The sequence below is a fragment of the Nicotiana tabacum genome, chromosome 11 (assembly GCF_000715075.1).
Source record: "Nicotiana tabacum cultivar K326 chromosome 11, ASM71507v2, whole genome shotgun sequence".
NCBI classification, from domain to species: domain Eukaryota; kingdom Viridiplantae; phylum Streptophyta; class Magnoliopsida; order Solanales; family Solanaceae; genus Nicotiana; species Nicotiana tabacum.
Genome location: NC_134090.1, coordinates 4,215,162 through 4,239,449, shown reverse-complemented (window position 1 = coordinate 4,239,449; position 24,288 = coordinate 4,215,162). Strand labels below are relative to the sequence as shown.

Here is a 24,288-nt window from a genome sequence, read left to right as displayed (position 1 = left end):
TTCCCATCTAACAAAACTAAAAGTCAAAATTACTGTTCAGCAATATTCTTCTTTTTTTTATTGAATTCAACTTCTTCTAAATCCTACTATCTAATAGCTAGCAGTAAGTGATCAGCAATCGATGAAAAGCAGAATATCTCATTATGATTTTTCCTGTCTTCTATGATTCAAATATGTAGCACTGAATCACATTTAATGCAATAGTTTTTGTAAAAACAACCGGCCAATTAACAGGGTGTGGAGGTCGAGAATTAAGATAGTAGGGTAATATGAAGTCGAATGTCTTTTATCTCATTTAAGTAGCAGTAGCGTTGTCCACATATTTTCATATTCCTATATTTCTATTACTACTTGGATGCTTTTGTTCTGATTATTCTATTATCTTGTTGGTATTATTCCTTTTTTGACTTTTTCACTATTGCATTTTTCTCTCTCGATTCTGTTGTGATTGATTATGCATGCTTGTTTGAGCCGGGGTCTACCAGAAACAGTCTTTCTGCCTGCACAAGGTAGGGGTAAGCATGGGCGGATTTAGGAGGGCGGAAGGGGGTTCACTCGAATCCCGTTCGCCGAAAAATTACATTGTATATGAAAGGCAAAATCTCCCCTTGACATAACCCAAAAGTGTAGCTTAGTGGTCAAGGGGTTCAAAACCTTTGTAAGGTCATACGTTCAATTCCCACTAGCTACAAATTTTTAAAACATTTTTCTTTGAACCCCCTTCGCAGAGATCCTGCCTCCGCCACCGAGGTAAGACTGTGTACACACTACCCTCCCCAAACCCCACTTGTGAGATTATATTGGGTATATTGTTGTTGTAACCGGCCAATATGACAATTTAAAGACCCCCTTAGCACATGGTTTGTTCTTCGACCAGCAATTCTTCATTCATTAATGGTATTAAAATTACTGGCATTTTGCCAGAAGTCCCATGTTTAAGCAGATAGCCTAACTAATAGGTCCAAGTTGTTGTCTACCAAAATGAAGAGGGGCATTTTTCACCAATTTAAGGCCCCATATATACATGACCAACAGGCATCAGCACATGATTTTGCCTTCACAAAACTTCAGCTCCAACTCAAAGCCTGTCTACAGGCTCTCATGTGTACTGCAGATCTTCACAAAGCATTGCTCCTTTCAATTACTTCATGTTGTTGTACAACTTCTAATTTGCACCAACAAAGTGGAAACCAGCAACTTCTTGTTTATTGAGTTATGACATCATGCTTTGTAAATGATTGCACAAAATAGATTGTATAGCAGTTGAAAAATAGGCAAGTGAAAACTTGTATTATTACAGATGGAATAGAACTTTATCTTGAAATTAACCAGATCTATAGCATTTATTATCTTGAAATAGTCCCAAATTATGAATTCAAATTCTATGCACAAAAGAGTAAAACTTAAAAGGTAGTTGAAGGTAATTCTATTTAATAGCATTTATTGGTAGGATAAATCGTAAGTAATCTACAACAACAACAACCCAATATAATCCCACTAGTGGTGTTTGGGGAGGGTAGTGTGTACGCAGACCTTACCCCTACCTTGGGATAGAGAGGCTGTTTTCGATAGACCCTCGGCTCCCTCTCTCCAAGAACTCCCACCTTGCTCTTGGGGTGACTCGAACTCACAACCTCTTGGTTGGAAGTGGAGGATGCTCAATACTAGAGCAACCCACTAAATCGTAAATAATCTGTTTTAACATATTAAAATATATAGATCGTGTTAAAAATTCAGCTAGTATATATAAATTAAATCTTAAAATCATATAGTAGGCAATTTCCTATTGCATTGGAAATAGTGGCTAAATTTAAAACTTGATGAAATCCAATTAGTGGACATAAATCTTTTCTTCTTCATTCATTCTTCCTCTTTTTTAGGACATAACTCCAGAAAAAGTAGGGGAAACTTTACTCATTACACTGTATAATAACACTAAGAAAAAAAAAATTTCAAACAAAATATATCACTTTCTTAAAACTAAGACATGAGACATAACACTTGAAAATAACCACCAAAAAAGAAGCTCATAAATCAACGAAAATTACCTAAAACTGAGCTTAACGGTAGGAAATTTTCTAAACGTGCAACCAAACAGAGCATAATAAAACACTTACTGCTGTTAAATCTTCGACGAAAATGATTGAACAGTCCTCCTTTTTCGTCATTGTACACAGTTCCACGTGGGTTTAAAACTTATGAATAAAGCGCAATATACGATTATAAATCGCATTTCAAAAATGCGATTTATAAGTCGCATTCTGAAAATGCAATTTACAGATCGCAATCATAAATCCACATTATAGCTCACATCTTACAAATTTGATTTTTCTGTCGCACATTAATTTTAAACTATTAGTGTTAGATTTGTTTTGTATTGATGTAAATTAATTACTCCCTATGTTTCAATTTAAATGACACACTTCCCTTATTAATCGTTCAAAAAAGAATGACACATTTTTATATTTGGAAACAATTCAACTTTAAACTTTTCATTTTACCCACTTTACTCTTATTGAGAAACTTTTATAGCTACACAAATGTCATGACCCCACAAAACTTTTGCCCCTTAAACTTTTAGGACCACATGTTTCAAAAGTATTTTTTTTCCATATGTTTTGTGCCAAGTCAAACTACATCGTCCAAATTGAATATAAATCTATGTTAATTTATAATTAAGTCTAAATGACATGAAAATTAATTGTAAAGAGTTTAAATTAGGTGAAGTTATAAAGTGTTCCTTTTTCAGAAACTTTAGACATTCCTTTCAGAATTCAAAGTCCATTTACCTTTTTTAGGGAAAGAATGAAAAAAGAAGAGGCTATAAAAGTAGATCAAATCTTTAGAGCACAATGAAGCTTAACTTCAGATATTTAAAGAGAATCCTTTCAACTATTTGCATTTTGAAGTCTGTTTTTCTTTTTGCTTGGCTTCATTTCTTCATGTATACATTGCCAAGTATTGACTAGAACAACTAAAACGATGGTGACTATAATTGCAAATGGCCTAAGTCAGCTGAGTGTTGATCAGTTGATTTTCCAGTAAACTTTAGCTTATTCTGATTCAAGTCAGATGCCAGATTTCACGCACATAAAAAAAGAAATTTTGTCGAATAAACATTTTTTCCGTTAGATGACACTCTCTAATGCACTAGTCTCCTCGATCCAGACTAGTGCAGCTAAAGAAAGCATGTGCTTAAATACTTGTTCAGCAGCAAGTCTGTAAAAGAATATTGGGAATTGTATAGGCAAATAAGACTAAAGAGTGAGTAACCAGAACTAGAACTTCTGGTATTAAAATATTTACATTGAGATCCTCTATACAATGAAAATGATCTCTCTCTGTAATCTACTCTTTCTCTTTTCTAAAACTATTGTTTTACAAAATTTCATGGGCTGAAGAATTTGCACCATGGTCGTACTCATAATCTCCTCAAGCGGGAAGTGAGATCAACGAACACATCCTCTTTGCAAGGTATTGTTAGACCACCCAATGGATGATCAAAACCGAACTCTTCTTCAGCTTGAGTTAGCAAGTTTTGAAATATAGGATGGCTTAAGTATGATATTGGCACCATGAATCGCTTCTTCTGGCTCTCTCCTACATATACTGTACAATGTCCTTTTGGAACACCTCCTCATGTTGTAGACCTCCTTAGAATTCGATTAGCCTGAATAAATAGAGTCGCTTTGATATCCATTGTCACTAGGGATATTTAGTAATTCTAAATGGTGAAGGAACAAAAAGAACAAGAATTTGAGAATTGTACAGAAAATGGAAGTTTTTTTTTTTTGTAATAATCTGGATACTTGTGTTTTGCTCAAATCCTTTGTTGACCGAGTATATATAAGTTAATGGCAAGTTTCATACTCAACTAGTGATAGACAACGGCACATGAAGTTTCACATGGTTTTGCCTACACTGTTATTGTCAAATAACTTAGACCATAAATTTGTTGAACAACAACATTAGGCTCCACTGCTTCTCATGATTTGGAACAGAAGACACCCTTAAAATCCACAAGAGTGGATGAAGTTTATGACCAAGTATACAATGATATTGCCTTCTAACTCCTTGACAAGCACTTAGAATTTTAGGGCATATTTGTGGAATAACATGAGGTTTCTCATAATCCCATTAACGAGTCCCTCCTCTAAAACTCAGCTTTATAGCCAAGATGACAATTCAAAGGTCCCCTATCTACATGACCAAGAAGGGAGAAGCACATGGTTTTGCTTCTAACCTGCAGTTGCTCATCTAATGGTTTCAAATTATTGGCATTGGTGAGAAGTACTCAAGTATGAGCTGATATCATTACTAATAGGCCTCGGTTGCCGATCAAAGTAAAGAAAAGAAGAAACTTAGCTTCATCCACAAATTTAAGGTCCCATATCAACATAGCCAACATGCATCATGTAAAGCCCCATAAGTATTGGACGTTTATTTGGGCCAATTATAACTTTAATGTCGTGTTTATAGTGACCTTGAGGTGTACCTTGAGTCACATGGGAGTGGTGTCGACATGGAAATATGTATATATATCTATGGTATTGATTAGTCGTGATTTGAAATAGTTAAATGGCCAAATGAATCAAAACTTTGAGAGTTGGAGTAAATACTGCTTCAAGTGTGCATTCTTATTTAGTCATTGTATTATAAAATACACTCCAGCATAAGTGTTGCCAATACTTTCACTGTGAAGCCACTAAAATAAATTGAAGTCTTGAGCTTTACACGTGGGAATTTATGGTCAAGCTCACTAAGGTGCCCACATAAGTGATAGTTAAGAAATTGGCACATTTAATATGTTAAATGTGAACACTAAGCCTCACTTAGCTATCAAGATAATACCGTGTAACACAAATCTGATAAGTGAGCTCTTAAGCTCAAACCAGATCCAAAAGGATGGTGGAATCAAGCATTATAAGTGAGCTCTTAAGCTCAAAACTATACCCACTGGATTCAATTTTGTAAAATGGAAGCAAGATTCTTCTTTGGGCCATTCTTGTTTAGAGAAGAAAGAGCAGCGTATCAGCTCATCTGGTATGCAATAGCTGCACATTCATTGAAATCCTAGATTTGTAAAGAAACTATTCAAGAACTCAAAAGAGGGAAAAAGCTAGGTTTTTCTACTACAAGGTAATTCTACCGCTCCCTCTCCAATTATGAAGTTCAAATGAGTTATTTAGTGCATTTGAGTAAGAAAAAGGTGATGGGAACTTGATATTAGAGTAACCCCAAAATTGGTGTTCTTGACATTAAAGAGCTTAAGGAAGAGGAAAATGGATAGTAACTAGGGATAAGGATTGAGTTAAATAATGATTCTAATAATTCTTTAGGTTGATATATGCTTTATAATAACATTTTGGAGTTAATTAAATTATGGGAGTAATCGAAAATAAGGATATTGGATGGCTTGATGCTGATTATGAGCTCGAAAAAGAGTCATGATGAACTGTTGAAACTTGAATTGATAGAGTTCAATTGTATATGTTATAGATTGATATCGTTGAACGAGTTGAGCTTGTTGGACAAGTTTAGAGTAATTTGGAAAGCTAAGATGAAGTAAGTTAAGATGTACCTTCCCTTAAGGATTATTTGATTCCATGAATTCTAATATTTGCTGAAGCAATTTAAATGTTAGTTTGGGTTGTTGGAGCGATCGAACCTTACCATCCATGTTTTTAACATTATGAGATATTCTATGCTATCATATAGTATTGAACACGCATAAATTGTATTGCTGGTCATTTATTGTCTTTTATTGAACGATGGCACTTCAAACCGTGTTTTTCCACTTGACTTGGATCAAGTGATTATCGCAAATAGTGAAACTCATTATCTTGTGATTTTACAACATATCGAGATATTTTTAAAAAGGTTATCATTTTATTGAAGTCAAAGGAACCTTATCAACATATAGAATTGTGCTATGGGCCTCGAAAGCCAATTTTCGAAAATATTTATAGGACCTATGGATCATGCAATTTAAAGAAAATATTATTTGGGAGGACCATAGTTATTATCGCTGCAGAACACATGTTTCAGTGTGTACCATATATTGTCTAATGAGACTCCTTACTATGCTAGCACTATCGTCAAAATCCCATAGTAATGGGTGAGGCGGCCTCGTGACCAGGCGATGGTTACTATCGTCAATATCCTTCGGGTGAGACGTCCAAGTTGACCAGGGGATGGTCAACATACAGACATCGATTATCGTTATTATTATAACTATTGGAACTCCCTATTGAAAGATTTACCTATTGAAAGATTTATAGCGTATTGAAAGATTTACGGCCTATTGAAAGATTTGTAGTCTATTGAAATGTTTACAAGTTTATTAAAAGGTTTGCAGTTTATTGAAATGCTTTTAATGTTTATTTCTTTCATTATTCATTTTATGATTATGAATTGTCATACTTATTTTACTTCATGTATTTTACATATCCCTAAAGTATCGTTCCAACCTTATCGGAAAGAGTCAATGATACTTACGGGGTACGATTTCTATGAAATTGTGCTCAGCCTCCTACCTGGGACAACTTATTTTATATTTTTGATATTGTGGCTTTGGAGTTGACAGCACGAGCTAGATGTCTTCTGCATTTGCTACTATACTTGGTAAGCCCGCTCTTTTATCGGTGGGTCTATGTCTAGTGATTTTATTATGTCCATTTATGTCCATAGAGGTTCCAGTGACACTGTGGGGCGGTCTAGTCATACAAATGATATTTTTTTTTTTTAAAACTCTCATGTTCATTCCGCACTTATGTATCTTGGCCAAAGGCCTACTTATGTTTTGAGTTAAAACTTTTAACCAAATGATTCAAGACGATATTTCAAGTGTTTATGTGATACTTCAAATTTTTGAAATAATCATGAATGGGTAGATAGGTTCAAGTGGTTCGCTCGGTGTAAGTTGAAGGCACTGGGTGCCGGTTGTGTTGGTCTTTTTGGGGCGTGACACATCAGCACATGGCTTTGCCTTTGGTTGTTAGTAACAAAACTTCAGCTCCAACTCAAAGCCTGTCTACAACCTCTTGTATAAATAAACCCCTTTTGTATGGACATTTTTCATCATCCAGTAAAAGCATTATCTATTTAGTCATCAAAAGGTTCTAAATTTCTAATCAGACAATGCTCAGTACTAAGAAGCTCATCAAAATGGCAAGGAGATGGCAAAAGTTCGCAGTTATGCAGAGGAAAAGGATTTCGCTTTCAGGAAATGCCGGTGATAGAGACAGTTGTAGTACATCCTCATCCTCTATTGTTGAAAAGGGTCATTTTGTAGTATATACAACTGATCAAGAAAGGTTTGTCATTCCCTTGGCTTATCTTGAAAATGAGGTCATTAGGCAACTCCTAAGCATGTCTGAAGAAGAATTTGGACTACCAAGTGGTGGCCCTATTACATTACCCTGTGATTCAGCTTTCATGGACTACATCAATTCACTAATCAAGAAAGGTGTAGCTGCTGGAGATCTTCACAAAGCATTGCTCCTCCCAATTCCTTCATATTGCTGTTCAACCTCTTATTTGCACCAAGAAAGTGGAAATCGGCAGACTCTTGTTTATTGAGTCATGTGAGACTCTTTTTATAAATGACATAGTAGGACTCGGATAAAGTCTGCCAAAAACATTATTAATTAGGTATTGGACTTGGACACATCTTGTGCCGTCTTTTACAAGGTGGGAAAAACATGGCAATTCGAGAAAAATACTGTCTGAAATATTTTCAAGGCTTCCTGTTAGGTCTTTAATGCGTTTCAAGTGTGTTTCAAAATTTTATAATTCTCTAACTGTATCAAATGCAGTTTTCATGAATATTCATCAATGCCGCTCTATGAATTGTTCCAAATTCCTTGTTCGTGAAGTAAGATCTATTTGCGCTGTAGAACAAAAAGAAGATGGAAACGTCTCACTTCTTCATATTGAGGAATTTGATAAACTAGATACCCGTCAACATTTTCGTTTAATGTGCGTTAATGGTTTGTTTTGTTCATGGTATAAATCGTCGCAACCTGTTGCAATTTTCAATCCGAGTACAAGAGAAATAAGATTTCTTCCTGAAGTGGAACATGTTGATGATTCAAAATTTTACTTTTCATTAGGATTTGACCCTGAAGAGAAGATGTATAAACTTTTGATGACCTCCACAATTCCTTTTAAAAAAAAGTCCACAAGAAATTGGGGTTTTTCTTTAGGTATAGACGAATCATGGAGAGAGATCAAAACCATTGCAGATGTATATATGTTCAATGACGCAATTTGTATCAATGGAGTTATCTATCGGTTGAGTTACTTTTCCAAGTGTGTTATAGTCGTTTTCGATGTTAAATCCAAAACTTTCAGAATTGTACCATTATGGATTGGTGAACATGATTCCACAGCATCGTATTATATGCTAATAGAAGTAAAAGGAAGTTAGCGATCATAGATTATGGAGAGAAGTTTGGTGGTGACATGGATCTGTGGATTTTTGGGAAGACGCAATTGCAAGAAGGAGGCCGATGGGAGATGCATATTATTGCCTTTCCCTTGCAATGGAAAGAGAGACAATTTGAAAGGCCAATTTCTTATTTTCGCATATATCAAGAAGGGGAGATTGTGTTCGTTGTTAATATGAAGAAAACCCATAAATTATCTTATTTCTGTTATGATATCACAAGAAAAACTTGGAGAGAATTTCAACCGCAAGGACTTCCTATAGAGGGTTCCATACAAGGAATTTATATTTATAAAGAAAGCCTCTTTCCATTGTTAAAATCTTCTAATTCTCATAACCAAATTTAAAATGCAAGGTGTTTGGACGTTGGAGGGTATGGCCATTATGGTTTTTCTTTTTCTTTTTAGTTGTATGCAATCTCTTTAAATTTTTTCCTTTTTAAGGGTTCTGATACAAATTGTTAGAAACTTAGAGTCCACCAAACTATATAGAGAATTAGTTTCCACAGAACGCATGCACACAACAGTAAGTAAATGACACAGTAGAGTTTTACGTGAAAACTCTCAGCTCACGGGATTAAAAACCAAGACCTACCCTTGTAGGATTTTAACTTTACTACTGAGCAAACTTCAAATTACAAACTGTTGTAACCTAGAAATTAACCTCTTAATCCCTCACTAACTTGTAACAACTCTATTACAAGCCCCTTTGTAATAACTCTATTATAAAGCTTACAACTCGACTAACTCTAGCCAAGACATAAACATATGGTTTATGATTTTACAAGGGTTTCCTACACAGTGCTTCTAACTAAGCTAAGTACGAATTACAAGTAAATTGTTTTGACAAAGATGATACACAACATATGATGACTCAACGCAGGAAACTGGTCCTTCGTTATGTTGCTCTTTGTTCTTGACGCCTTGAATGTCACTTGCAGGTTGGCAATACACTTGGGAGAAAGCTTGATGAATTCTAGAGTGTGCAAGTGTTGTTTTGCCGTTCCTTTATGTTAATATTGCATAAGTGACATCACTTGAATGATGTAAGCATGTTTGGTACAAAGGCAATTCCCATAAAGTGACTGCTCCACTGTTTGCACTGTTGCGTGTGTGTAGAGGAACAATTGCAGTCACTTTACAGCTGTGGGGAGTTGACTGGTATTGTCAGCAAGGGAACTGATATCGATCTGCTCCCTCTGTTGTTTCTTGGACTCTGAAAGTTGGAGCATGTCCCAGACTTGAGACTTGTTGATCTTTGAGCACTCAGAGGATGTGGAACATGTTTCCCATTTGGTTCTTAACATTAAGTTTGATCAGATCATCAAAACATAGCAGGACACATAACTTATCAATCCTCTACTATAAATAAACTGCTCCCATAAGACATTTTGATCATCAAGCAGATAGAACTTAATCAAACCTTCTGAAAATTCAAACAAATTTTTTCTTTCCTTATATTCCGACAAAATCAATATGATCAGTGCTAAGAAACTCATCAACCAGAGGAAGAGAATTTCTTTTCCAAGATCCAATAACCATGATTTAGAAAATTGTAGCACATCATCTTCTGTGGTTGGAAAAGGGAATTTTGTGGTGTATACAACTGATCAGAATGCTAGCAAATTGTAGTTCCTTTAGCTTATCTACAACACGAGATAATCAGACAAAAGAGTTTGGACTTCCGAATGATGGCCCTATTACATTACCATGTGATGCACTATTCATGAACTACATCATATCACTCATTAGAAAAGGTGTACGTAGATATCGATCTTCAGAATGCGTTGCTTGTATCAAGTTGCTAGTTTGTTGATCTCATTGTCATAAGTTTTGTAATAGATATTCAATATCTAATTATTCGTCAAAACTCCGTATTCTTGTCAACACTCTTTAACTTTGTGATTATAGCTGATTTCTCACAATAAACAACAGTATTTTGTGACAAATGATCTTTTTATCTTTCCTCTCACATACAGCCGTCCAAGAAAAAGAAGAAAACAAAGAAAAAAGACTTTTGAATTAATTGCAAACGACTAATTTCTTTGGTTGCTGAATCGCTTAGTTTGTTTTGACACTATTAACCAAAAAATGGTTCAGCTTTCTTATTGTTAATGTATCTTTTGAGTAAAATTTGTCAACAGTGTGTTACTCAATTCCCAAAAAAATTTGTTATAACAAAAGCAGAATAAGACTAGAGAAGATGACAATTTAAAGATCCCTTATCTACATGACAAAGAAAGAAGCAGCACATGGTTTTGCCTGTTACCAGAAATGTTTGATTTAATTGTTTCAAAGTATTGGCATTGGTGAGAAGTCAAAAGTATGAGCTGATATCATAACTAATAGGTCCAATCTATTGTCAACCGAAGATGTATCAGGGCTCAAGTGATTCACCGAAGCGACGAGACCTTGAAAGCTGGTTTTTGCATGTGTCAGTAGCGAAACGTTCTGTTAATAGGAGAAGGTTTCTGCTGACAAGAGCTGGAGATACCAGAAGTGAGAATGCTGACATGAGTAACGAAAACTTATTTGAAAAACACGATCGCTTGCCAGTGGAAGGTTTTTGCATTCAGTCAATCTATGCAGATTGAATCGGTCCTAATGAACCCCCGATACACGAAAGTGACGAAGTTGCTTTGACTACAGAACCATGCTTGTCTATTGGAGCGAATTGGATTTAAAAAATAAAATAAATAATAAAATTTATTCTAAAAAAGACTTTAAAAAAATGATGTTCGATTTGAGATCGAGAATTAGAAAGTTTAACTTCCAGTCTCCAAACTCCTTCATTCCGTTCTAAAACGAGGAAAATATATATAACAGTGAGTCAATGTAAACCTTTTTTTTTTTTGTTGAAAAAAGTCAATGTAAATCTGTTATCATTGAGAATTAAATAACTTCAGAAATAGATTCTCAGAATTTCCATGATAGAGAGTGACCACCGAGAAATTCAAACAATTCATAGAACCCTTAATATATCATTACTTTCTTACCTAACAAAGTCATTCTAGGGCCCCTGAATGACTCACTCAAATTTAATATATACACATATCACAGGCTCCAGCTCTATCCTGCATAACCGAAACATGAGGGCTTTTTTGGGCAATACTTTAATATATTTTCGGAGGCGGATATAACATTTAACGTTTATTGGTTCCTACAAAGATCTTATCCTAATATATAATAGTAACCGAACTAGAAGATTAGGGTTTGAGCTAAATATTCTTATACATTTAATTTGAAGTGGATTTGAAGGGGAACCTTGGAGCAATGGTAAAGTTATCTCCGTGTGACCTATAGGTCACGGGTTCGAGCCGTGAAAGCAGTTGCTAATGATTGGATTAGAATAGATTGTCTACATCACACCACTCCAGGTGCAGTACTTTTTCAGACCCTGCATGAGCACGGAATATCTTGTGCATCAGGCTGTCCCTTTTTTTATTTTCTTATTTAGTTTCCTAATACCACACATCCACTTCTAAGTATTTTACTCTATATAAAAATATTAGATTTATACAGCTAAAAGAACGGTCAGATACATTGAAAATACAGTTAATATATACATAACGACACCTAGCTAGTGTATACATAATAACTTCATGTATGACTTAGAGAAATTATTTCATCCCCATACTTCAACCATCCTAACATAAATAGAGAAGGAAGTTCTTTTCTTGTATGTCCAAAAATCTATTTCAAAAGTCAAAGTAGAATTAAAAACATTTGTTGGTAGGAAATGTATTAAAAACATGAAATTGAGGAATATTGTTATGGATGTGACTAAAAAAAAGTGATACTCCCTCTATCCAATTTTAAATGTCATTTTTGCCCAAAATAATGTTTCTAAATATCTGTGTTTAAAATTTTTAACAGAATCATTATTTTCTTTCAATTTTACTCTTGCTATTGAAGTGATTAATAGTAGGTACTCGCTTTCCAATATTAGCATTAAACAAACAAGTAAATTACAGCTACTACTTAATACTACTCCCTCCGATCCACTTTAATTGATTTTTTGGCTGTTTTCACACATATTAAGGGATTCACCTTTTAGCATTAATTAATAATAAAGTAGACCATATTAACCTTAATTTGTTCTTTGGAAATATAACAAACACTCCTAGACTTTTTATTCCAAGGGCAACTTTGGTAAAGAAAAGTTAATTTCTTCTTGATATTAGGATAAATCAAATATTGTGGATCACAAAAAAAAGTTAAAAAATTAATTAAAGTGAACTGGAGGGAGTAATGTTTTCTTAATGAATTTAATTGCGGGATTCAATTGTATTTAACAGTAAGAATTTATTGGGTTTTGGGAAAATGAGCAACAGAGCTAGGATATAATTCTTTTTTTAAACCCCTCCCAAATTAGGAGGATCTATAGTGTTTTCACACTTTCCCTCCAGCATGACTCATACCCAGGACCTAACGGTCGTGGGTGGAGGTGCTTTTATCAAGCCTCATTTGTCAGCTAGGATATAATGCATATATCAAAATTGCTTCTTCTTCCCAAAAGGAAAAAGTGACGATATAGATTTTAAGTCATCGACATGGACTTTACAAAGGTAATTTTTGTTTAAATTAATTACAGTAGTTGATTCTTCTATATATAGTTTTTGAGAAAAGTAACATTCCTTCACATTTATGGACCTACATTTGTTGTCACTTTCTATGTGCGCAAAGAAAAATAAAACCATATTACTGCTTTTGATTAGTGCAACTATTGCCTGTGACTAAGAAAACTACTGGGATATTGCCCTGCGTTTTCGTTGTAGCTTAATATATCGGCTTGTACACTTAGATGTCCCTTGTGTACATATTACAGTAGTTGATCTTCTACATTAAAAAATTGAGAAAAGAAACATTCCATTCTCATTTATGGACCTCATTTGTTGTCACTTTCTATCCGCGCAAAGAAAAATAAGACCATAGTACTGCTTTTGATTAATGCAACTATTGACAAAGAAAATTACTCGGATATTACCCTTCGTTTTCTTTGTAGATTCATATATCGGCTTGTACTTTTAGCTGTCCCTTGTGTACATATTACAGTGGAATTTGGTGCAGCGAGGGTGGGTGGTCTTTGAAGGAATTTCCTACTTCCTTCTATTACCGTGCAAAGAAAACCCTATAACAATAATAATTCTAATCAATTGGAGTAAAACATTAAGAAGAAGCTTAACAAAAAAACTCCTACTATTTAATTTCTATTAAGGAGAAGTCAGAGGCAGATCTAGGATTTTGGGAAGATGAGTGCACTATTACGAAGAGGTGAATCCAGAATATAAATTTTACGGGTTCAACGTTTGGTTCTTACTATTGTACCCATTACATTTTTGGAATTATAAGTTCAAAATTATTATTATTTAGAGGGTGTTTGGCTAAGCTTATAAGCTGGTCAAACTAGCTTATAAGCACTTTTCGGCTTATCTACGCGTTTGGTAAAGTTAAAAGTGCTTATAAGCCAAGTGCTTATAAGTCAAAAATAAGTCAAAAGCCGTAAGCTGGTCACCCCCAACTTATAAATTTTTAGCTTATAAGCACTTTAAGTTTGACCAAAATTTTTACTATTTTATCCTTAAAATATTCTTTTTTAGAACAAAACTATTACATCGATACTCACTACTTCAAGTATTATTTCAACCTAACCCCCCCTCTTCAAGTCTGCAATGTCCATTGACTATTTAAGATAAGCAAATTCTTTATTCCTTTGCATATTTATATCTATGTGATTGTGTATTAATCTTTGAACTGTATGTAATAAATGAGGACATATCAAATTTTTGGTGTGTTGCTTTCTAAATGTTGTGGTGATAAAGACAGTGTTTGTTTCTCTTTAAATATTTTGTCCTATTTAGGTTAATTTTTTACTGAGAAACTTTTATTAATTTATTATTTATTATAACTTATGATTATATGCTTATCATAAAATAAATAATATTTATCATAAAAATTATCTTATCTAAGCACAGTTGTATTTAAAATAAAATGACAAATAGAATATTTTGTATTTGGATCGATTTGGAATCTAAAATTTTGAATAAATTACGCCCTTATAAGTATAAACACTTCTAAGGCTATTTAAGTTATTTTAACAGAAAAAGAGCTTATTAGCACTTTTTTTTTAATCAAATACAGCAACAGCTTATTATCAATTTCAACACTTGTATCCAAATACGTAACTGCTTATTTATTAAATCAGTTCCAGCACTTAAAAGTACTTTTCAGCACCTAATGCTTATCAGCTATTTCATATCAGCTAATCCAAACGGCCTCTTAATAGTAATTTTCTTACATCTATATCCATACTCCGTGCTGAAAATGGGGGATCAGTTGAACCCAATAGCATATTATATGATGCATTATCCACTAGTTTAATATGCACATTTTATTTAATCATAAAAGATTTTCCGGTGACAAACAAAAACAAGAATTTTAATATGTGAAAATTTTGAAATAATAAATCAAAAAGAAATAAAGAAAAAGAAATGTACTTAATGAGAGCATATGTTTTTGCCCGGAAAGTAATACTCAATGAGACCCGACCACATATAATGCTATATTATCCAATAGCAATAATTGTATCGGAGTTCTTACTGCAACGACCACAATAAATAACCCAAATCTTACTACAAGCATAAGAAAGATTTTACGCTAAAAAGGCAGCAAAGCTCTGAGCTACATATCTTTCAAATCTTCCGATTTATTCTTAAAGATATGAAAAAATTACACAAATGTCAAGAGCTAAACGTACAGTGGAGGGTCATCATAATGTGTTAATATTAGCTTTGAAAAGCTATGCTTCTAAAAAATGAGACACCTCCTTCTTTATATTGAAACAAGGGAAAAATCCTTAGTACAGTAGTGCTAAATTTACATATCCTAATCTACACCTTTAATCTCGGCAATTATTATATTGAAAAGTCGACCAAATAATTTTTTTTTTTGCAGAATGATATGCTCCACAATATATTGTACAATTTTGTCTAAACTTTATTATAACTTTGTTAACCTTAATAAATTAGGAACAAATCTGCGACTAAATTTCATTTGTGATCATTCAACTTTGTGTTCAATACCCAAAAGTCATTTTTCTTTTTTTGTTACGTAAAGTCATTCAATTTTGTGTTCATTACCAAAAAAAAACTTAGTAATGTTTTGCTGGACGAAGGCTTTGTCAACCTCCTTAATAGAAAAAGAAATTCAATCAACGGGGTCCTTTTTCTTTGGCAGAGAAGAGAGAGAGGGACGTTTGTGTTTGTGCTTTGGAGCAATAATTCAATTCAATGCATCCACTTGTACTTTTAGCTGACCATTGTGTATATACGGTGAAGTATTGATACTTCCTTCTATTAAAGTTCAAAGAAAACAAAACAACAATAATTCAAATCAACTGGAGTAAAGCATTAAGAAGAAGCTTCACAATAATTTCCTACCACATTAAATGTTACCGTATGCATCAGTTGGCTGAATTTCTTTCTATTAAAGTTCAAAGAAAACCCAGTACCAATAATTCTATGGAGAATCTCATACAAACTTTTCTTATTTGAAGTGCAAGTAGCTAGTTGTTTATTTCTTTCTCTCCTATTATAATCAGTTGATCTCTTACCACAACTGCAATTTATCCACATACCGGGTTTTTTCTTTTCAGATAATTAACTGAATCAATGGCATCATCTTCTGCTTCTACGAGTACTTCACAGTTTCCTCGGTGGAACTACAAAGTCTTTCTAAGTTTTAGAGGTGAAGATACTCGAAGAACATTTACAGGTCACCTCTTCAAATGCTTGGAAAATAGTGGAATATTCACGTTTCAAGATGATAAAAGGCTAGAGCATGGTGCATCAATATCAGATGGCGCATCAATAGTGGAATATTCACATTGCTGAAGCCTTTGACAAACATGAAACAAAGTATATGGATGATGTTGAAGGAATGCAAAAGGTGCAAAGATGGAGGACTGCTATAACTGCTGCCGCAGATCTAAAAGGATATGATATCCGTGACGGGTGAGTTAAAAACACATTAATTTCTTATAATGAAAAAATGGAATACCACAAAGAGAGGGTTGCTCAAGTACTAAGCACCTCCAACTCCAAACCCTTGGATTGCGGGTTCGATTTACCATAGGAACAAAGTGAGGAGCTCAAAAGGAATAATTTTCATTCAAATGTGGTTGCTTATGTGAAGACTACATATTCTACTATAGAAAAAAGACCCCGTACCTCAAAAATGAGTTAAACAGAATAGACACTAAATAAATTTGTCATATTTACAAAATAAAAATTAAAAGGTGGAAACTTAATCAATTTATTTTGCTAAGAATACTGCTTACACAATCTAATTTCATTGATTGTCATTTAGACGTTAAAAATGTTTTTATTTTTTTTTCCTCAAAAAAGGAATGACGGTTGTTATTTATGTTTCTATCAGTCAGAAGTATTGTTCCTATCAATATAATTAGAGAGAATAAATAAAAAACATCTTAAGCTATTCACATTTTGCTATTACCCCTGAAATCTGAAATATTACGTTTCCTATTTAAAACCTCATGGAGTGCCACTGAATGGAGAGTGGCTTCACTTCCTTGTAACGTGCGAGAGCTAAAATTAACCTAAAAACAGCAGCCACTGACATTTTTCCTTTATTGTTTAAGTTAATTATTTATTCTATTTTTCTTTTTTTCTTATTCAATTTTCTTGAAGTAAAACAAGTTGAAATTCGTAGCCCTAAAATAAGAGCAACACCAAAAACAAATTAATCAAAAAACAAAAAAGAAGGTGCAAAGTTGGAGCAATGCTCTAACTGCTACACAAATCTAAAAGGATAGACATCCGCCAAGGGTGACTAAAAAATATATGCAACAATTTATTTAAAATATACTTTAGACGTCAGAAATATTTTATTTTATACAACAACAATAACCCAGTATAATCCCACAAGGTTATTGTTGTTGTGGTTGTTGTATAAAATAGACATCCGCCAATATTTTATTTTATAATTTTTGTAAAATAGAATGACAATTGACTAATATATATATATATATATATATATATATATATATATATATATATATATATATATATATATATATATATATATATATATATTTATATAACCCCAGAAGACACTATAGTTCCTATCACTACAATTCCTCAATAACATTCTTGCACATATGATATATCAATTGCTCCTTCAAGCGTTTGTTTTATGTGCGTAGTCTTTTAATTATATCTATGCACATAAACAATATTTAGTAGCTGAGTTGGTTGCTAATTCACCTAGTTGATGAGAGTTCGATTCCTCACTTTGTAATCTTCTCTCCCATTTTCCCTACCCCTATGTAATTAAAAATAATAATAATAATAATTATGAAATGCTTACTAATACATGACTTTCTTACATTTATCCACAATTAATTTTCTTATTTTTGTAGGATTGAGGCAGAGAATGTTCAGAAGATTGTCGACCAAATTTTTAAATTGTACAATAGTGCTACTTTGTCTTCTTTGCGAGATGTTGTGGGAATACATACTCATCTGGAGAAATTAAAGTCCCTACTTAAGGTAGGAATCAATGATGTTCGGATCATATTGGGGATCTGGGGGATGGGTGGTGCAGGGAAGACGACAATAGCAAGAACCATTTTTGACACTTTATCTCATCAATTTGAAGCTACTTGTTTCCTTGCGGATATTAAAGAAAATGAAAAAAGACATCAACTGCATTCTTTGCAAAACACCCTTCTCTCTGAATTATTAAGGAGAAAAAATGATTACGTCAATAATAAGCATGATGGGAAGCGGATGATTCCGGACATACTTTGCTCTAAGAAGGTGCTAATTATGCTTGATGATATAGATCATAAAGATCATTTAGAGTATTTAGCAGGTGATATTGGTTGGTTTGGTAATGGCAGTAGAGTTGTTGTAACAACAAGAAACAAGCATTTTATAGGGAAGGATGATGCAATATATGAAGTGACTGCACTACCTGATCATGAATCCATTCAATTATTTTATCAGCATGCTTTCAAAAAAGAGGGTCCAAATGAGTGTTTTAAGGAGCTTTCATTGAAGGTAGTAAATTATGCTAAAGGCCTTCCGTTAGCCCTCAAAGTGTGGGGTTCTTTGCTGCATAACCTAGGCTTAACTGAATGGAAAAGTGCAATAGAGCAAATGAAAATTAATTCTAATTTGGAAATTGTTGAAAAACTCAAAATCAGTTATGATGGATTAGAGCCCAAACAACAAGAGATGTTTCTAAATATATCATGCTTCTTTCGAGGGGTATATAAAGATTTCGCCATGCAAATTCTTGAGAGTTGTCATGGAGCTGAATACAAATTGCGGGTCTTCATTGACAAATCTCTTATGTCCATTTCTAAAAATGATGAGATTCAAATGCATGACTTTATAGAAGATATGGGTAAATATATCGTGAATTTTTAAAAAGATCCCGGAGAACGTAGCAGACTATGGCTCGCCGAGGAAGTCGAAGAAGTGATGAGCAACAACACCGTAAGTAGGCTAAACAATGCAATAATATTTAATTTCTAATTTTTATATTCCAAAGACACATAGGGCAGTCAATTCCTATTATTTGCTCATCTTGTTGCAGGTACGTCCTTTTAGTTGTTTACTTTAGTTAGTAGGAGAAGCAAAATTAATAATAATTGCCTAATTAGCAAAAAACAATTAATTGCCCAATTTGTTTAGTAGCCTCTTTAATTTATGTTGCATAATTCGTTTTTCTTAAATTTTTAAGCGATGGGTTAGTCTAGTAGCCACTTAATTTGTTTGATCCAATTTCATTCTTTGGATTAACATGTTATTACATAATAACTCAATCAGAGATTCACTTTACCATTATTTTTTTATAAAAAAAGTTAGGAGTACAATGTTTTGGAACTGTTTCAATTACAATTACTTTCTATCACAACATAAAAAGCTTATAGCCTTGACTCTAATGAACTTCCAAGAAAAATGTAATAATAGATAATAAAACTATTGAATTATTTGCAAAAAGTATTTTTATGAAGTAACATCAATATTTCTTAAAAAGAATCTAATTAATATTGTATCTTATACTTTGGCATTGTAAGGAGTGAGAAAATAATCATATTAGCAAGCGAATTTTATACGGCGTTTGAAATTATACTTTGTAGACTAATGATCTTCTTACCAGGGGACCACGAAAATGGAAGTAATCTGGATTCCTTCTTATTTTGGTAGACTACGCTTTAGCAAAGAGGCCATGAAAAATATGAAAAAGCTTAGGATATTAAACATAGTGACGTGGCCGACCTGTGATGGTTCCATTGAGTATCTGCCCAACAGCTTACGTTGTTTTGCCGTGAATGGCTATCCTTGTGAGTCATTGCCAGCTGAATTTGAACCTAAAATGCTTGTTCACCTTCAACTTCGAGATAATTCACTGCATCATTTATGGACGGAAGCAAAGGTACAATAGTTTGATGAGTTCTATTTTATTGCCAATTTTGTTTCTCTCTAACTATCTTTGTCCTTTAATTTAGTGATAATTAACAATATTGTTGCTTTTGTCACGTATTATTTGAGGTACTTTCTATTTTTACTACAATTATGATGCATGTCTTTAAATGAACAAACGTTGATAATTCCATAAGCTAAAAATTAATGTATTTCCATCTCAAAAGAAATTATTGTATTTTATATTATTTGGGGTTGTTCTCGGTATTATTGTAAGATCTTTATGTCCTTTTTTTTTTCAAATCTTCCCGTCGTCATTTTAACTAAGAAACTCAATTTAAGAACTCATTCAATTATTTCTAATAGTAAGATTAGATTCATATGAATTTCATCCTAGATTGTAAATAGTGGGATGGAAGGAATACTTATTAGTAAAACAAAAGAGTTCATTTCTGTACAACTATTTTAAGAATGATATATAAGCTTTTATACATTGCTTCCGCATTTAACATTTGGGTTTCCCATTTTATATTTCACTTCTTTAAAGCACTTTTCTCTTTGCTACAGGTTTTTTCAATCATTTTATTCAGTTTCTGAACAAGTAACTTCCATATATAAAATAAATAATTTTCTAATTTCGCACAAAATAATGTGTTGGCCCTCATAATTCAAATGCTATCATTCATTTGTTGTCGAGGGAGAAATAAATGGAGAAGCTCCAAAGATAGAGTGCTCTTTGAGTTCCCTCCGGTGGCAGAAGGATTTCGCTCATTGGAAACTTTGAGTCTCAGTTATTGCAATCTAATAGATGGAGGACTTCCGGAAGACATTGGATCCTTATCCTCTTTGAAAAAATTGTATCTCATGGGAAATAATTTTGAGCATTTGCCTCGAAGCATAGCCCAACTTGGTGCTCTTCGAATCTTGGACTTCAAAGATTGCCAGAGGCTTTCACAGCTGCCAGAACTTCCACCAGAATTAAATGAATTGTATGTAGATTGTCATATGGCTCTGAAAAGTATCCATGATTTAGTAACAAAGAGAAAGAAACTACAGAGGGTGAAATTCTTGCCTCTGTATGGTAAGGATGATGCACATAATGATTCTATATATAATTTGTTTGCACATGCCCTGTTTCAGAATATCTCTGCTTCATATTCCTTGTCCGAAAATGTACTTACCATTTGGCATCCTCACAAGAAGATCCCAAGTTGGTTCCTCTATCAGGGAACGGATCGTAGAGTATCAGTGAATTTGCCTGAAAATTGGTATATACCTGATAAATTCTTGGGATTTGCTGGATGTTACAATGGCAGCTTAATTGACACCACAGCTCAATTGATTCCCAAATGTGATGACGGGATGTCGTGGATGACCCAGAAACTTGGCTTATCCAACCATTCAGAATCTGATTCAGAACATTATATTCATTTTTTCTTTGTACCTTTTGCTATCTTATGGGATACATCTAAGGCAAATGGAAAAACACCAAATGACTATGGGATTATTAGGCTATCTTTTTCTGGAGTAATAAAGAAGTATGGACTTCGTTTGTTGTATAAAGATGAATTCCATGACACCATGACCGATGAAGCCAGTTGCTGTCGCTGTCGCATACTCTAATAACATTAGAAACAAAGGTCACATTCTAATGAAAGTAAGTTGCAAGTTTGGAAGCCATTTGCTCTAAAGCCGGTGGCATTGCCTATGAAGAACATATGGTTCCTTTGTTTGTAGCAGAATAACAAGACTCTTGGCCTGAGAAAGCGATTCGCGAGAGAACTTACTTGGGTATGCAATAATCCATTCTTTTTAAATCTACACATATCTATACTATATACTAGTCTTATTAGTAAAGGTGGCGTGACGCCTCTCTTAGACCAGAATAGTAGTCTTGTGAAATGAAATCACATCTTCACCTTTGCTGACAGGTAGACTTTCAAAAACCAATTCAGATGAATGTTCGCGAAGCAAGAAAGCTGTGCCAAAATGGATGGATGAAAGAAGCCTTGGAACTATTAGCAAGCGGACCGAAGGGGAACTATTTCCAGGAATCAAACATACTTCCAGCAGTCGAGCAACTATTCTTCCTTTGGGATGTAGAGCCCAACTAGTCTTGTATTCTCTCCATCAGAAGTTGCTTGTCGTAATGATCATGCTCCAACTTTAGCAATACACTTTTGCAGGGCCATTTTCATATCTGTACCAAGTTAAATGTGGAGGTTCAGTTTAGTAAAGAGGGAGTAAAACATCTTCTTAAATATTTTTTTTTTTCCTTCATAAAAAGTCCTGAAAAGGAAAAATCTGGAACTTCAATTGCAGAAGTACCAATCATACTTTATATACCAAGAAAAGAGCAGAAATCATGGCAGTAAATCAGAAATTTCAAAAAACACTTGCTACAAACATGCATATTAAGCTTTCCAAAACTTCAAAAACCTTTTCAGAACCCAATTAAGGACTCACAAAATAGACTAACTTCTGCAATATAAGAAGGATGAAAAGAAAAATTGGTTAATGATGCAATTAATTACTTTCAAACCAGATCTTTGAATAAAAAATCTTGATTATCTATATGTCTCACCAGAATCCATTTTACTTATATTCATATACCAAATCTTCATTTATCTGATTTACCTCGGTGACAGATCAAAAAGATGATTTGTTTATAAAACATTTGGCATCTTTTCAACAATATATTATGTGATTTTAAAAAAAAATTGATCTTCATATGGAATACACACGCAACGCGCTTGCCCAAAAACTAGTAGAACAAAATAAGTAACAGCTATTTTTAAACATTCAATCTGTAGCAGCCCACTAATCCCTGGCTCCAAGTGCAGCCCAATTTTGTTCAATGATAAGTTGTATGCAGAAGGAATAAGATTGTTCCTGGAAGTTGTATGCGACACTAAACACCCTCCCCCTGATTAAACTTATTTCTTTGTTTGGCTTCTTTAAAGCAACGAATCCTGTGCCTTGATTCTTTCTTGTTTCCTGTCTTTATTATCTTACGTCCTTTTCTGGTGTTTTGCAGTGTATTACCTTTCATTCATTAAAGAATTTTAGAATTGCAATCTCAACATGTCTGTTCGCTTCCCCCAGGACATGTGAAAGGTGTGTCATAGATTCTTAAACCAGTCCATCAAAATTGCAGTCTTTATACACTAGCGATGAAAGGCAATCTGTTTCTCTGCAATTTGAGAAAATGCCTAAAACTCTACTAGAGGAAGAAAGTACATATTTCTTCGGCCTCGAGGATCTGTCATGAGCAATGGAAATTACAAACAGAACATGAGTAAGCTTCAGCTGTTTGACATTCAAAGATGGCCTGTGCCAAGTTCAACAGCTTTATTGAAAATGAAAGTTCAGGCTCAGAGATAGAAACAGATTTCAGGGTATCCTTGTCTCACCTAAACTGATAAACGTACAAAGACCTGATCCGAGTTGTTTTTCCATTTGCAGTGTTATCTAAATATGCACAGGGAAAACAGTTCAGGTGTTTGTATTTCATCAGTTAGTTTTGTGGGGTTCGGTAGGGCGAATCTTTGACGCATATTAGTTGCAAGAAAACTCAGGCTGCTTCGAGTTTTGACTGACATGTGCAGATGAAAAGCTTTTTGTAAAAGCATATGTACATGTAAAAGAAAACTCAGGTCGCGGCCAAAATACATAAAGAAAGGAGACTTTTTCCAAAGTGGTTTAGGTAGCTCAATTAGACTGAAAATCATTGCGTGGTTTGAATTCACAGCAAAGAAAGAGAATGCAAGGTAGAGGAATTTGTCAACTCATCAGGCTCACGACCTAAAAGGCCATTTTGTCGTCCCCACAATTGATCGAAGGCGCTTTGTGATTCCCTTGGCTTACCTTGAAAATGAGATCATTAGGCAACTTTTAAACATGTCTGAAGAAGAGTTCGGGCTACCAAGTGGTGGCGCTATTACATTACCCTGTGATTGGGTCTTCATGGACTACATCATTTCACTGATCAAGAAAGGCGTAGCTGCCGGAGATCTTCGAGCATTTTGATGTTTTGAGAGAACAGGGCCCACAAAGCAATGCTCCTATCGATTCGTTCATGTTGCTGTACTTCATCTTCTAATTTGCACAAAGAAAGTGGAAATCAGCAACTTCTTGTTTATTGAGTGATATCATCATATTTTGTAAATGATAGCTCCAAATAGATGAATTGTACAGCAGCTGAAAAGCAAGCAAATAATAGCATGTATTACAGATGGGAATAGCTTTATCTGAATATATACGAGATATATTCAAGAAACATAAGTTGGACATTAACATAATAAATAAGAGGTTGTAACATGCAGCAACAACAACAAAAGAGGTTGTAACATGGTAATCGAAAAAAGAGAAGTGTCTTGATCATACA

The 24,288-nt window shown here is 33.9% G+C and overlaps 4 protein-coding genes across 5 annotated transcripts; all 4 read left to right on the top strand.

The window, feature by feature from the left end:
* The first annotated feature begins 7,167 nt into the window (after positions 1–7,167).
* Positions 7,168–7,581, top strand: LOC142166473 (auxin-responsive protein SAUR68-like). Its single transcript, XM_075225865.1, has one exon. It carries the CDS (start codon positions 7,168–7,170, stop codon positions 7,579–7,581), a length of 414 nt encoding a protein of 137 aa, XP_075081966.1.
* Positions 7,582–7,762: 181 nt separating this feature from the next.
* LOC142166472 (putative F-box protein At1g32420) lies at positions 7,763–8,431 on the top strand. The gene has a single exon (XM_075225864.1). The coding sequence runs from the start codon at positions 7,763–7,765 to the stop codon at positions 8,429–8,431; it is 669 nt and encodes a 222-aa protein (XP_075081965.1).
* A 7,457-nt stretch (positions 8,432–15,888) lies between these two features.
* Positions 15,889–22,100, top strand: LOC142166196 (TMV resistance protein N-like). Of its 2 annotated transcripts, none has more exons than XM_075224696.1 (4): positions 15,889–16,460; positions 17,888–18,971; positions 19,686–21,692; positions 21,837–22,100. In XM_075224696.1, exons 1-2 carry the CDS (start codon positions 16,369–16,371, stop codon positions 18,900–18,902), a joined length of 1,107 nt encoding a protein of 368 aa, XP_075080797.1. In that variant the 5' UTR covers positions 15,889–16,368; the 3' UTR covers positions 18,903–18,971; positions 19,686–21,692; positions 21,837–22,100. The 2 variants fall into 2 exon arrangements, with proteins under 2 accessions (XP_075080797.1, XP_075080796.1); XM_075224695.1 differs by having other exon boundaries at positions 15,964–16,460; positions 19,639–21,692; positions 21,833–22,100.
* Positions 20,574–21,524, top strand: LOC142166471 (TMV resistance protein N-like). Its single transcript, XM_075225863.1, has one exon. It carries the CDS (start codon positions 20,574–20,576, stop codon positions 21,522–21,524), a length of 951 nt encoding a protein of 316 aa, XP_075081964.1.
* Positions 22,101–24,288: the final 2,188 nt, after the last annotated feature.